The 15,592-nt window shown below is 39.8% G+C and overlaps 1 protein-coding gene across 1 annotated transcript in view; it reads left to right on the top strand.

Annotated features, from left to right (window-relative positions):
• PXYLP1 (2-phosphoxylose phosphatase 1) overlaps positions 1-15,592 on the top strand; it is a 74,967-nt gene that overhangs the window by 19,025 nt on the left and 40,350 nt on the right. The window contains exon 2 of the mRNA XM_063132229.1: positions 6,272-6,404. Within this exon, the coding sequence (XP_062988299.1) occupies positions 6,326-6,404 (79 nt within the window). The 5' untranslated portion in view covers positions 6,272-6,325. The remainder of the gene's footprint in view (positions 1-6,271; positions 6,405-15,592) is intronic.

Raw genomic sequence — 15,592 nt, 5'->3', positions numbered from 1 at the left:
GCAACTAATTTGTGTAAAACCTCTTCTGGATTCTGGATTATTCATATACAGAGATGAGAACTGCTTTTGGTTGCCATGACAGACTATGAAGCATAGCCTTCTTTTTTTCAAAGGTTTTCACTTTTCACTGAACTCCACAACTGTGAAGTGAAATCCCATTTTATTTTAACTTTAAAGACAGGAATCAGGGAGCAAGGACAACAGATGAGCAAGAATGTATTTGGGCAGATGATAAGGGGAGGAGAGAATGTTCTCAGAACAACATGCAATTATATAATTCCCATTAAAAATGCTTATGTTTACAGAAAACTCCTTCCCTCATGGCTAATGCACCAAGTTGGACCTAATTTGCTGGCAGTCCTAGTGCAAGATCCTGTGATTACTGAAAAGCTTTCATTGGGCATGACACATAAAGCTTGTCTTAAAGTTTTTAAAATATCAAACACACTTGCACTGGGCTGTAGAAAAGAGACATGGGAGAAAACTCTAGGAAGCAAAGTTGGTTTGAACTTGTCAGGGTACAGAAGAAAGAAATGACATTGTTCACTACTTGTGAGGTGGAAGTCATGTGTGATGTGAAGTTACCTCAGGTTATTTGGGTGAGAGATGAAGGAAGAGCATTGGAATATCCCTTAAGTAAGCATTTCTGTGGTTCCTCACAAGGCTGTTAGTTCTTTGGGCCCTTACTGAAGTGTGTAGACCAGATTTTAAAGAGGCATTTGGAACTCAAGAAACAATTGGCACTTCTAAATGGCATCTTAACATTTTGCATTGGAAATGTTCTTCAGATTTTGGGCAGGTTTTCTGCCATTATGGAATAACATAATCTCAAGGAAGTTTTTCTCCTAGTCCCTCAAAATTCAAGTAAATTATTACATAGAGACCAGCAAACACAAACCATATGAGCAAAATGGCTATTGCAAGTAATTTCTGGAGTACACCATTTTTGGTTGGCCTTGGTAGGTGGTAAAATTTGTGATTACTGCTGATTGCTTCCCATGACTTAGGAGAAGAGTAGTGTCTTGTTTCTGATCTTTGTCTGAGCTTTGGAGTTAGTTGAAAGCAGCATTTAGTCTTGTTGTTTTGAAGTGCCTCTAAAGCTTAATGGACTTCAGGAATCTGTCGTGCCTCTTTTTGGAGTGGGTGAACAGCAGGGACTCATTCTGCACTTGTGCTGAGCTTTGGAGGCGATCAGTGAGACAACTAGCTGCTTTAAAAGAGCTCAGACCTGTTTCTCATTTTGGGCTGTGAGAGGTATCACAAAGGTGCTTACCATAAAATCTGAGGATTACTAATGTATTTGTCAGTGGCATACATTTTTTTTATTCTTGTAAGTATGGAAATTAGTGTATGACTGTGTTCACAGTCGATGCACCCACTATTCTAGATGTTACGTGATTGCTGAATTTTATTTGCAAGAGAAGGACAGGACTTCTGAATTCACACATATCCTGCATATATGGAATTGCGTGATATAAAATCGTTCTCCATGCTGCAGTTGGATATTTGCCTGGTGAGATCACTGATACTGTTGTGTTGAATAGTTTGCTCTAATGAGTGCTGATGAAACTAGAAAGAGCCCTCGTTAAAGCAATAGTTGTCACTGATGTGAAATGATATAGATAAAAGCCACCTTCATATAAGATATTGGTATTTCCGAATGTGTTGCATTTCTCCTTCTAGCTGATAATAAAATAGCAGTCTGCAGAAAAGAACAGTTCACAGATAAGACTTACTCAGTTAATATGTTGAAAAACTTTGTTACAAAACATTTTTAATTTTTCACATAAGGATGCTTGAATTTCAGTTAAAGCAGTTCTTGGGCAATAGGTTGGTATATTACGATAAGTGAAAGTTTGGCTTGGCAGCATTGCTGTTGATACCTGACTTGTGCTATGCTTCCTTTGGACAAAAGAAGTACTAACAAACAAGATTAGCTCCAGGTGTCAGGGGCATTCTGGCAAAGTGCCCTCTGCATCCCCCACTGGCATTGGTACTTTCTGCCTTCCCCCTAGTGATCTTGCAATGGCAGCAGCAAATGACAGTGTCACTCACCACTGTAACTACACACAGCATCCCAGCAAAGTGTCACTCAAGGGGCATTGTCAGCACTTTAAAATGGTGTCTTTCAGAACCTCCTGCTGCTATTGTTTCGTGAGATTGACCCCAAGCAGAAGCCTAGGCATCAGCATTGGTAGGCCCTCCTCAGATGATGAGCTCCCAACAACTGTCCAGAGATGCCAAGTGCTGCCTCTGGCCCTGCTTGTCATTCCCACCTCCCTCAAAACCTTTGTCTTGTGCCGCTGGATTCTGTAATAACATATCTGGACTAATTCCAACACCATGTATGTTCACATGTTTGAATGTAGCTATGACTATTAACACCATGATAAGCCAGCCACATTTCCTACTTTTATTAATATGAAAGTCATTTCAGTTAAATTTGGGGAAGCATCCACATTTTTCTTTCTGTAGGTTGTTATCAGGAAAGCATGTATGCATAAAGTCCTGAAAGACAATGGTGACATGGAGACGTGTTGGAATCTGCTGATTCCAAGGCTGTGAGAAGGAAGAAATGTTCCCACAGTGCAATTCTCTGGTGGAATGTGCATCACTGGGGGGAAGTTGTGATTTCACTTTTCCAGTAATTGGAACACATTGGGTTATACTGTATCTGGCCCTCTGTTTATATCTTTGGCTTTCTTCCTTATGGTGATTGTACTCCCTCATGTTGTGGCAGTTTGCAAACATTTTGATCTCTCACACCAGATAAGTACAGTAATTTTATGGAGACAGACTTTGAAGAGTGCTATTGATTATTATGGAGACAAGCCATTTTAATCAATCTATTTAAGCTGTCGCAGTAATTCAGTGTAATAATGAGTTTATGCTCTGTGTGAGACAGAAGGCTGATGTTCTGAAACAGCCTTCCCCAGCCAGGCGCCAAAGCCATATTGTCTGGGGATGATGAGAGTAGTAGTCTAACACATCTGGAGGGCACCTGGTAGTCTAACACATCTGGAAGGCACTAAAGTCTTGGAAAAATGAGCAATTTCAAATGATACAGCTCCTTTATAGATATGACTAAATGCTGTTTTTGTATGGTGGATGAAGGTGAAAACTGCTAATCACGTGGCTTACCATGGGGATTCTCCATTCCTGTGCTGCACAGTCTAGGAGGATACTTCCATGTATAGTACTGAAAATCTAAAAAGACAGGGCCTGCCCTACCATTAGATGGGGCATCAGGCTGCACAGCAAGAGGAGCAATGGATTGCATTGCTCTCCCCTCACCACCTCCAGGAGGATCAACTGCTGTGTCCCCACCTCCTCCAGTGGGTGCTCGGCAGGCGTTGGGCTGAGCCTGTGAACTGCGCAGCCAAGAGAGAGACAGTCACCTTCCCGTTTGACCATTTATCGTAACTGACAAAGGACCAATTCTGTGGTTTTGAGACCTCCCAACCCAGAGTCAATTGTCACACAGTCTGTTTTGGCTTCAGAAGTACTGGCCTCAGCAGTAGTCTTGGTATCAATGCCCGCAGTCCGTTGTGCCCCTTCATTTAGCAGCTGCACCTCCTGCAGTTCCAGCAGCATCTCTACCTTTGCATCCACCTCCCTCAGCTGGGCCATTGTACCTTTGGAACCAACACCTCTGATATCAATCTTGATCCGAGTGCCACCCCAAATGTTTTCTTTGATACTAATGATCAATTCAGTACTGACGTCAGTACCACTCATTATAGTACCATCTTTGAAGCTGATGGATCAGGCTGTCTTTTATTGGGAGCTTGATGGGACTTGTAGTCCAATACATTTCGACAGCACCAGGTTGGGGAAGTCTAATGCGAATAAAGATCAATAAGTATCAAATAGCTGTTGCCCTCCAAAATTGTAAACTTCCTGCTGCTGAAGTTTCACATGCTTCGGATACTCCCCTTTGCAGTGCAGATGTACTGCTGCAAATACCTAAACTATGGTTAACTATGGAATAAGATATTGTATGCTTATTTCTCCATTCTTACCTTTCTTTTTGATATTTATTTATTTACAAGATTTGTATACTGCTCCATATTTAAACAGATTCCAGAGCGGTGAACAGCGAGATGTCCAGAGGCAGGGAGTTCCATAGGAAGGGGGCCACCACACTGAAAGCTGTTCTCTGAGTGGGCTCTAGTCAGGCCATAGGTTCATGTGGAACCATCAGGAGCATGCTTTCTGATTACTGCAGTTACCTGGCAGGTTGATAAGGGTGAAGGCGCTCTCTCAGGTATTCTGGTACCAAGTTGTTCAGGGCTTTGTACACTAGTACCAAAACCTTAAACCTAGCCCAGTAGCAAATATGCAGCCAGTGCCATTCCCTCAGCAAAAGAGTTGCATGCTGAAAAGGGGCAGCTCCCAATAACAGCCGAGCTGTGTTATGCACTAGCTCCAGCTTCTGGAACAGCCTTAAGGGCAGCCCCACATAGAGTGCATTGCAGTAATCCAGTCTTGAGGTTAATTGCACCTTTACCCATGTGGCCAAGCTATTCGATCATTCAGCTTTATCATACGGTTAAGGAAATTTACCATGGTTAACACTAACCAGGATTTACCCTTCTGCTTTCTGAATAGGTTCAAATCCTGGTTTAGGAGTGATTCCTGGTTAATTTTAATCAAGACCATCATTACCATTAATTATGCTTACGGTCAGTGGAGGGGAGGTCATTAGAGAGAATGATTGATCCTGTGATGTTGCATTTGGTCCTAAGACGTGGTTAAGAGATAATGATTACATTTCTCTTAACATTTCTACTTCTTAATAGCATGGCAGTTACTTTTTTTCCTTTAATTTTTTTTTGCATGTACATTTTTTTTCTGGATGAGCTTGAAAGAGCCAATGTGAAAGCCCAGTCAGTGTGTCATTTTGATTTCTGTTGTTTATTAATATAAGTAATTACTCATTACAATATAATTCATCAGTTATTTCATATTGATGTACTACATGCACCTGATCCCATGAAAGACCCTACCAAATGACATTTGAAAACAAATTGTATTGGCAGCTTCTATTGAGCACAGTTGTATGTTGGGAACAATTCCATATCAATCATGCATAGTATAATTACTTCTGTTTATTACATGCCATAATTTTATTCAAAATTTAATTTCTGCCTTGCTCTAGTACTTTAAAGCCATTTTAAGCAATTATATGAAAACAAAAGTTCAGACTAACCTTTTAACAAAGTAAAGTCCACTTTACTTTCTTATTTTTATAAATTCATTTCCTTTCTGTCCTTTTGGATGTATCTAACTTAGCATTTTTACTCAATGTTTTGTTAGTGGCTTGGCCCTTTAGTTCTATTTATTTCAATTCTTCTTTCATAATCTATCTTATCTGGTTGGTTTCCATACTTTTGTCTTCTTTTCTATCAACCACTTAATTTACAAAGCAGTTCTTTGAGGATGGGAAGGAGAGAATCTGAAGTGGAAGGCCCTGCATGACTCATGCAGGGCAGAAGGCGTGTGTAGGGTGGCATTTTTCCTCTTATTTTTTATTGGCCAGTTGTTGTTTTTTCTTCAAATTTAAAGACATTAAAAAAAGGGGGGGGGGGAGAAAACATGAATGACATTTCTACTTTCCTTCCTGTCAGTGTAAGTTCTTCAGCCACATAATTGTGCCTATCTGGCTTTCTGCATGATTTCTACTTTAGGTTGATTTTTCATGTCATCAGTGTTCCTACTGAAAAATTCTACAACAGAATCTAAAATTGCAGAGTGTTTCCTTTTCTGAGAAACTCTTAGCATATATAAAAACATTTTAACAACAATTATCCAATAATAGTGCGCTCAAAATTACCTTATACAAAGCGAGATTTGGAAATGGCTGTGTTTGTTGCATAACTTTCTAGGATTTTAGAACGTTAGTCTCAATTACATATAATTGATGTGATTTAAATAACAAAATAAAACTTAAATTAATCCATTGATTGTTGCAGAATGTTATATACTCAAATATTTATACCTCAACTTTCAGAGGTATAAATATTTGCCAGAAAGCCCCCAAAGTGGCTTACAAACATCAGCTTAAAAACCATTTTTTTAAAAATGTGTTGAAAAACAAAGCAAAAACAGAGATTCGGCAACACAATCAAAATCATGCACAGAGGAAAATATGCTAGTTTCACCCCTGAAAATCTTGCTGTTCTTCCTTATCTCAGGGCTTTGCTGTTTCTCAGAGCGAGTAATTTACTGAGAGTTATCTCTAATGAATGTTTTACATTTGTATTGACAGGAAGTATCTTGACTATGGAGGTGAAACCATGAAGAAGTAGCAGGAAGAATAATAATGTTTTTCCGAAATCGTTTTCTGTTCTTGTTGGCCTTGGCAGCCTTATTAGCCTTTCTGAGTCTTAGCCTACAATTCTGTAAGTATAACTCATCTGTTTACAATATAGGTGAGAATTGTAAAGCCCACCCTCTTTGCACTGAGTTCCTTGCAACTGCTACGTGGATTCTGTTAATTTGGCCTACTGTGTTTGGACCCAACTTTTCTTCATAGGTCAAATATAGGGAGCTAGAACAAAGGAAGTCGATATCAAGTGTGTGTATGTGTGTGTGTGTGTGTGTGTGTGTTTGTGTGTAAGTAATATGGGGAATCAGGTCCCCTTCTTTCCAGTTTCAGAATCTGTTCCGATCATGAATTCTGTACAGGCTTCAATTAAATTAGTGCTGATTATGGATGTTAAATATGATCTATTTGCATACTTAACAGTCAGTGTGGTTCCTAGACAAAAAGATTTCTCCTATCACTCCCTGGCCCAAGGTTCTAACATCTTTTTGGCCTGTGGGCACATTTGGCAATTTGAGAAACTGTCCTGCGCACCACACAAAAATGGTTGCCATGGCAGGTGTGGCTAGTCAAAAAGATTGAGTACAAATCAAAGAATTACTAAGCAGAGGACACTAAACAACTAATTTGAATCGTTCAGTGCCAACAGAAAACATTTTCACAGAAGTCAAACTTTTCTCCATGTCTCTTTTTCTATCTCATTCTGAGTCACCACACATATTCTGTGTGTGTGTGTGTGTGTCACACATTTTCTCCCAGCCAGCCATCCTCCATCCATTCTCGCAGGCACACACTCCGTGTATCATGCATACATGTATGCATACACATGTCCCTTCCTTCTCCTCCTCATTGCAAGCTCACGAAAACAAACTCACTATATTTTTTAGGATCCTTCCAAAATCCCCCTAAACACTTTTTCATAAACATGCAACTCCTACCCGTACAGACATGCAAACACAACTCTCCCCAAATAACTAGGTTGTTCACAGCTGGCTTTCCTGCTTACAACTGCCTTCCCTAGTTTTTATCACTACCACCCTAGCTTACCAAATAGAAGTGACAACATGAGTCCCTTTTCCCCAGCTCTCCCCACCCCCATCATCTTCCCGGTGGCTGGGTGTGCTTGCAGAGGAAAGCATTGGCTTGCAGCCACCTGGCATCTTCATTTCCTAAGAATGTCTCAGAGCCCCACAGGTGGTCCAGAGGCATTAATGGGAAATGAAGATAGCAGCAAACGGAACCTCTTGCTTTGTTTTGAAGCAGTAAAGCTATCAGTAGGGCACCTTTTTATATAAGTTGGAGGGATAAGACACCTCGGCAGACACCCAGAAAGATGTCTGGGGGGTGCCCCAGTGCCACATATTTCTTATCCTGTTCTACAGCATACACTGTTGTAATAAATCCTCTTGAATGGTTTTTTCAAATGTTTTCTATAAGTAGAAATGCATTAAATACAACTATTTACATTTTAGAAGACATAATGTTACTAATATCCCTAGTAAAACATGAGTTGTCAGGATGATTCTCAAATACAAGAGTTTTGTAACAAGCTGGAGACAAAGGGAAAATGTTCTATGCATATTTATATTGGAACCTAGATATGGAAATTACTGTTTATACTTCCAACACAGCCTCATTTTCCAGGGTTGGCATGTTATACAGTAAGTCTTTAGCATATACGGTTTCCAACAAGAGTGAGTTCCTCTTGTATGTGCATATGTGTCTCTGGAACAACTGATCTCAAGAAGATTTTCACAGAGCTAGTTAAAATAGTGGTGAATGTTGTTGGTCTGGTTTGTCAGATTTGTCTCTTGCAACAAAATTGCTTAAAAGTTCCACTACCTCTGTTCTTTGGATTATGGGCTGTAAAAAGTTTCTTCTACATAACCTGCAAATAGCTCTCACGTTCAGAGAGAGTAGTTTGGTTCACACATAACACTAAGCCATGGTGTGGTTTGTTGCAATCTGGTTTGTTGTGCCAGAACCAATCCCTGCAAACAACCATGGCTTGTTAAACAGCTACAAACCACAGACAGAAGCCATGGTTTGTAGTTGGCAAAAGAATAATGAATAAGGAGTCCATAGGGCATTTCCGATCTGCCAAACTCTGGTTTGGCAATTGGGCACTATAATGTCTGAAACTCAACATTGCTTACTCCTTACAGTAACTTCACTACCTGTACACTCATATAAACTTAACATGCTTGCATTTACTGATACAGTTCCATTAAAATCAATTGGATAAATCATTCTAAACATCATTATTTTGGCTTTTACTTGGAATCATTTTGCAGTAACAAATGTTTACATTAGATCATAATACATAAAAGCTTTCATAGTATTGGTTTTATCAATTCAAAAATAATTACTTCCTATATTGGTGAGGTCTAATGTTTAAGGAAAGGACTGGAAACCAGATGTATTCTTACTGACAAGGCATATGCTGTTAAACTGAAATCATCTGAGCCATAAAATAGGGTGAATAAATTCTGAATGCATGATACCTGAGTTGATAAATGCTGCAACTGTGGAAAACTAAAGCTGTCCTTAATATATCCTTTTTGAGCTGTTGTATTTAAATCTGTTTCCTATTATACAGGGAAGTTCTAACCAGAAAACATTACTCTGTCTATAACAGTACTTTGACCAACTGAACAGGGGTGGGGAATATATGTTTAGGGCCAATAAAATCCTTTCCTATTTTGCTTCTCCTGCAGCTCCATGCTGAGTCCTCTTAATGTGACCCTGTCTTAATTTGGGCCTATACTTATCCTTGTCCATATGGACCATGTGGTGGGTTTGGAGAGGGGTTTTATAAGGGGCATGGCTGTAAAAGTGTAGACAAGCCTTCCTCAACCTGGTGCCCTCCAGGTGTTTTGGACAACAATTATCAATATTCTTGGTCATGCTGGCCAGGGCTGATGGGAATTCAAAGCAACTGGAGGGCAGAAGGTTGGGGAAGGTTGGCTTAGAAAAACTGTTGAGTTGGCCTTCCTAAGTGAAATCGATTAACTCTGAAGTCAGTTGCTGTAACAGTAGTTCATGGAGAAAGTTTTGCTCATGATCATATGGGTAATTTCTTGCTAACTATGTAGTATTTTGACTACTTTGGGAAAGAGCAACTTTTACCTTTGCCACTTGTCTCTGAATGGGAGGCACAAATTGCGCCATATAGTTGTGTGACAGGAAATTCAAATGCCTGTACAGAAGACATGGTACTGTATTTTTCCATGCTGCTATGGATTGCATAACATTATTTAAATAAGTGGTTTAAAATTGATTTGTAAACACCTTTCAACTTCATATTTAATTTTTTATTTAGTATTTAATTTAAGAATTGATATGCTGTCCTTAATATAAGCATTTCCAATTTGTGTATGTATGTATGTGTATGTATCTCACTATCTACGTAAATAATATCATATGAAATCTAGAGTTCAATTTCTAGCTGTCATTGAACAGTCAGTTCAAAAAAGTATGCAAGGTGACCTGTGCATGTCTCAAGGCTTTACCTTAATGCCTAAACAGTGTGTAATCCCCTGCCTCCCAGTCCCTTGAAGAAGGCAGAGAAGCACAATTTAGGAAGGTCATTAATAAGCCAGTGTACATATTTGAGGCTGAATGTACATGTGAGGCTCATTTTCAGCAACTCAAAAAACAATTCTCGTTTGGAAACATAATAGCTGTCCTCAAATCCTAAATAAGAATATACATAAAAAGGAATTGTGTGTGCAGAAAATTAATTGAAACAAAATAGCATGTTCATCTAAGACACGTTCAGACAACACGTTAACCTGCTATCAGTGGTTGAGTGTGGATTGTTTTTGAACCATGGGTTGTTTTTTGAACCATGGGTTAGCATGCTGTCTTAACGTCCGCATGATGGCTTGTATCATACAGTGTGGCTTCTCAGGCTGGCTTTTTCGAGAAAATAAGCCACAGTACATGATTAACAAGCTACGCTGTGGATATTCAGACAACATGATAACCCACGGTTCAACAAACAACCCACACTCAACCATTGAGTTTAGGTGTTACCTTAACAACCCCGTAACCTTTTTCTGTCATGCCAGATTCTTCACTGGTAATCTGTGGCTGAGTGGCTGCATTGTTCAGGGCCAATGCCAATGGTGAGCATGGTCAGAGCGAAAAGTGCATTACTTTCTCTTTCTTTTGAAATGAGGCCAAGGTTGTCCGCTCATAATCTAAAATCAGTGTTGATTCTGCAGCTTGTGGACTTCATTGTTCACTCTGCTGCAAAGTTGAGTTGGGTACTCTTGTTAAATAGAACACAGTGCTTATTTAGAAGAGAGTCACAAAGTTTCTAATAAATTCTGTAAAATGTGTTAGGGTGGATCCAGACATAGCCATGCTTAGAGTAGACAGATTGAAATAAGTTATTTTAGTCATTATTTAAATTGGTCTACTCTAAACATGATTAATGGCGCAATCCTATTCATGTTTAGACAGAAATAAGTCCTACACCTCCCAGCATTAATTGCTGGGAGTTGTAGGTCTTTCTTCTGTCTAAACATACATGGGATTGCATCCTAAGTCACTGATTTGAATCCAGAGTTGTATGAGCAGAAGGCAACGTAATTTCCCCTGTCCTCCTTACTGCAACTCCCTGTGCTCTCTAAACACTCTCTCTAGAGAGCAGACTTTTTACCTACACTATTTTGGATACTTCCCCAAACTTCTGGGGTCTATAGTGAGGAGGAAATAGGAAAGCCTTGTTGTACAAACAGCCTGCTCACTCCACTCTGGATCCAATCCATTACATGTTACATAACAGTTCTATGCTATGATGTATTACTTCTGAAAATCTTCCTTATTATGAGAGAAGGAGTGCTAATTTATTATATTCCATGTCATCTATATATTTATGGATATATTATGAATCAAGAACTCATGTACGTTTAATTCTTAGTGAGCACTAGAGGTGCATTTGTTTACCCAAACCAGTTTGCATGTCTCCTACTTCATTATCTAAACCATAAAAATGCAGACAAAATAATGAGAATCAGTAAATGGAAACAAGTTCAGTTACTTCTCCTATGTGATGGGCAAAAAAAATCAGTCAATCACGTTTCCTGTGCAACTAGGCAAGTTTTGCTGCAGTGTGGCAGGGTTTTTCCTCCCTTGGTGCTTTTTGACTGCTTTGATGTTTACATTGGCAGAATGCCTGTTGCTTTATGTTCAGCATATGCCTTGATACTGTATGGAGTGGCTTCAGCATCATCCCTCAGCTGTTGGCTTCTGTGGAAGTTTTGCACGTCCATTTTGGTTGTTTCTGGTGGAATCTACTTCAGACGGTTTTTATACATGCTGCTCTTGTCCACTTTTATTTATATTTCATGTTTACTTGGGATGAAGGTTGCTACAGAACTTATTTCTTTTCAATTCTCTTTTCACAATCTCTTGCCAGAACTGCCTGTTATTTAACTAGGAAACTACCCACCAGGATGACAGGCAGGCATTTGTTTTCACCTCTAGAAGTTGAGTAATATGGGAAAGGAAAATGATCCGTAACAGAGTATTAGGTTGGGAGGCTTGACTCAGAGGTCATTTACATGATGTGCTGCTTTCTTGCTCTGTAGCAAATGCTACAAATTATAGCTCCAACCTAACAATTTGTGTCCATGGTTGGGTTCTTGTAAAGATTCCAGTAAATATACAGATGAAAGCAATTCCACATGAATCATTCACAGACCATACTCAAAGATGACCTCTGAGCTGCAGCTGTCTAGGAATTCAGCTCATGAGATGGTCTGCAAGCAAATTGTATTGATTAATTCAAGCAAAACATTTTTCAGCTGAATGTATCTTAGATCACCATTTATAATTGAAATATATGTGCTCCAGGAGCCATACTTCAGATGCGCATGTTATACCAAAACTGCTGGGGAGGTGGGGTGGAGACAGGAACAACAACAACAACAACAACAACAACGAAACACATCCTACAGCAATAACTGTAGGTTTTGTTGATGGTCGGAGATGGTATTGCTGTATGAATTCTTTCTGTGAGAATGGAGAACCTCAGCAAATGTGTGTTTTCTAAAAGATTAAGTAGTTCACTTCTGCCTGCCAATTTTGTTATGCAAATGTCTGCTCCACAATAATGTTAGAAGACAAACGCAAGGTGGTATACCCCCATGTTGGAACTGCAATGTATAGTTCTGACACAAGTGATAAATGCTAAGAGCAGTTTCAATTTTCCATAGGCCAGCCCTTATGTAGCCAAGGTGACACTACCCATGCACAAAGGGAGTTATCAGCAGATTTGGGGGGGGGTGTTATATAGTAGTACCCCCCACAACACCTTTAGTGAACAAACTCTTGTGTGTGTGTCTCCCAAATAGACCAATAAGGACTGATGGAGAAATAGAAAAGAGTGGGGAGGAGGACTGGCATGGAGTGGCTGGAATCCTGAGCAGGGCGCATTGCACACAGCAGTATTTTATTACAGGTCCCACATTTTCCCCAAGCTTCAGGTTTTCTTCTTTCTTAAAATCCCCCCATGCTTTTCCTCCCACCCCTTGGTAATGAATGTTCTTACATTTGCTGAACTTTAATTTACTCACCTGGCTCCTGTGCTAATCTGCCAGTTGCCAAGCAACCAAATTCTTGACTTGTAGCAGTGTTTTAAGCCTTTACTTTTCTCTTCCTGCATTCATGTTTTAACTTTTTGTCCTCATTCAGTTCTTTATGACTATCCCATGTTTGATATCTATCTCAAATGATATCTGTTCCTTCTGCTTGACTATGTCCAGTTTTTGTCCTCCTTCTGTGCTGGATCATACTAGTAGATGTTTCAAAGCCTAGAATTAGAACAGATTTTTATATGTATGTCTTAGGCCATGGATAGACCAGGCCTATATCCCGGGATCGTCCTGGGATCATCCCTGTGCATCCACATGATGCACAGGGGATCCCGGGAGCAGAGAGAGATGATCCCTCCCTTGGCCTGGGATTTCACCCTACCCTTTAATCCCACTTTTTCTGCGGTTTTGGGATAATCCCGAGACCACGGAACATGTGGTAGGGCATCGCGGGTTGTCCTGGCTTCTCATGAGTAACCGCGAGGAGCTGGGACCTGGGCACGGGGCACAGAGCTCCTCAGGAGTTCTGTGCCCATCGGGAGTGGGGTGGGGAGAGCGCGAGGGCATTTTTTTTAAATTGGTGTTTGAGCGCTCCTGCACTCAGTTCCCTTTAAAAAACAAAACAAAATGGTGCCCGCAATATCACGTGCCGTTTGTAGACCAGGGTGACGAACTTGCAATCATAAAATCACAAGATCATCACCCTACTACACCCCTTGTCTAGCTATGGCCTTAGAATATTCTCAGATCTTTAGATTGCTGGAAATGTATCATAACCATATTAAAACTCCTCTGTTTTACGTGATGATTTTTCAAAAGGAGGAGATAGGGAGAGGGAAGTTTCTTTTTAATGAAACTTTTTAATGAAAATTTGTCTTTATGTCATAGTAGTTGCCTTTTATGATGATATAAAGCAAACATTTAGGCTAAAATTGTATATTTGACAGAAAAGGGTCTTGTAGGTATATGTATTAAAGACACAAACTCTCTATCGTGCCACAAAACCCACAAATGCTAGATTTCAGTGCTATTTCAGGAACCATTTTTAATGTAGTCAAAGATTACTCATAATGAAGGAGATGAATGCCAAAATAAAAAAGAAATTTGAGAAAACATCTACACCACAGTTGATGGTTAAAGATGTTTTGTATTTATTATGGTTTATATGAACCCTCTGAAAGTAAACATAGGCTCAATTCAAACATCACATTAGTAATGAACAAAAACATGATTTGGAAGAATGGAAAAGTGCCATGGGATTGCATGCTGCCTCCATCTTCCCTCATGCTTTCCTGGTGTCCCTTCCTATAGATTGTGTGATATTTTAGTTGTACAATCTATGGTGCTATGTTGACCATAGTTTGCCTCCAAACTATTAGTCAATATAACTCTTCCTAGGATAAATAGGATAAATGCACTTTTTGTTGTGTGCACATGTGCATTCTTGTAAAATTGTAGTCTGTGCAAGATTGCTAAATGTTTTCCTGCAGACTTTCCTCCAATTAAATGCTGTGTAGTTGAAGAAGTCAGAAAAAAGGCCCTTTGAAGAAAATTATTGCATTTGGTGTCTCCTCAATAATAATGCAAGCTTTTGTTTATGTTACTCCAGGTATTCTTAGAATTATGATATTAGAGCTTTTTAATTTTACTAAAAAATCTTTAACCCCCCCCCCCATAATACTCATAATCATAATCATTATTTATATCCCACCTTTTCCCCAATACTGGGACTGTCAGGTTTTATAGAGGTTCATAATTTTAATTTTGATTAGTACATAATGCTCCTTAAGTTTAGTTTTACCACCAGTTACTCCTACCCTTTATTTGCACCCCAGCACCCCAAAACCAAGATATGTGCATGCACACACACACTTTTGGCTGTGCATTTTTACACACACATGGTTAATACTGTTTTTTTTTCCTGTGGTTCAAAAACAAAATAGTTGCATAAATAAGCACTAAAAGAATGTCACCCCAAAGTTACCCTACAGATATCAATCAAGTTACCAGTGTCACAATAAAATTTCTCCTCTCCACTCACACAACATGTAAGTGGGCAGCCAGAAAGAATCATAGAATCATAGAATAGCAGAGTTGGAAGGGGCCTACAAGGCCATCGAGTCCAACCCCCTGCACAATGCAGGAATCCACCCTAAAGCATCCCTGACAGATGGTTGTCCAGCTGCCTCTTGAATGCCTCTAGTGTGGGAGAGCCCACAACCTCCCTAGGTAACTGATTCCATTGTCGTACTGCTCTAAAAGTCAGGAAGTTTTTCCTGATGTCCAGCTGGAATCTGGCTTCCTTTATTTTGAGCCCATTATTCCTTGTCCTGGACTCTGGGAGGATCGAGAAGAGATCCTGGCCCTCCTCTGTGTGACAACCTTTTAAGTATTTGAAGAGTGCTATCATGTCTCCCCTCAATCTTCTCTTCTCCAGGCTAAACATGCCCAGTTCTTTCAGTTTCTCTTCATAGGGCTTTGTTTCCAGACCCGTGATCATCCTGGTTGCCCTCCTCTGAACACGCTCCAGCTTGTCTGCATCCTTCTTGTATTGTGGAGCCCAGAACTGGACTCAATATTCTAGATGAGGCCTAACCTGGGCCGAATAGAGAGGAACCAGTACCTCACGTGATTTGGAAGCTATACTTCTATTAATGCA

The sequence above is a fragment of the Elgaria multicarinata genome, chromosome 8, assembly GCF_023053635.1.
Source record: "Elgaria multicarinata webbii isolate HBS135686 ecotype San Diego chromosome 8, rElgMul1.1.pri, whole genome shotgun sequence".
Lineage (NCBI taxonomy): Eukaryota > Metazoa > Chordata > Lepidosauria > Squamata > Anguidae > Elgaria > Elgaria multicarinata.
The sequence above is the reverse complement of the archived record's forward strand: the minus strand, read 5'-3'. Positions and strand labels throughout refer to the sequence as shown.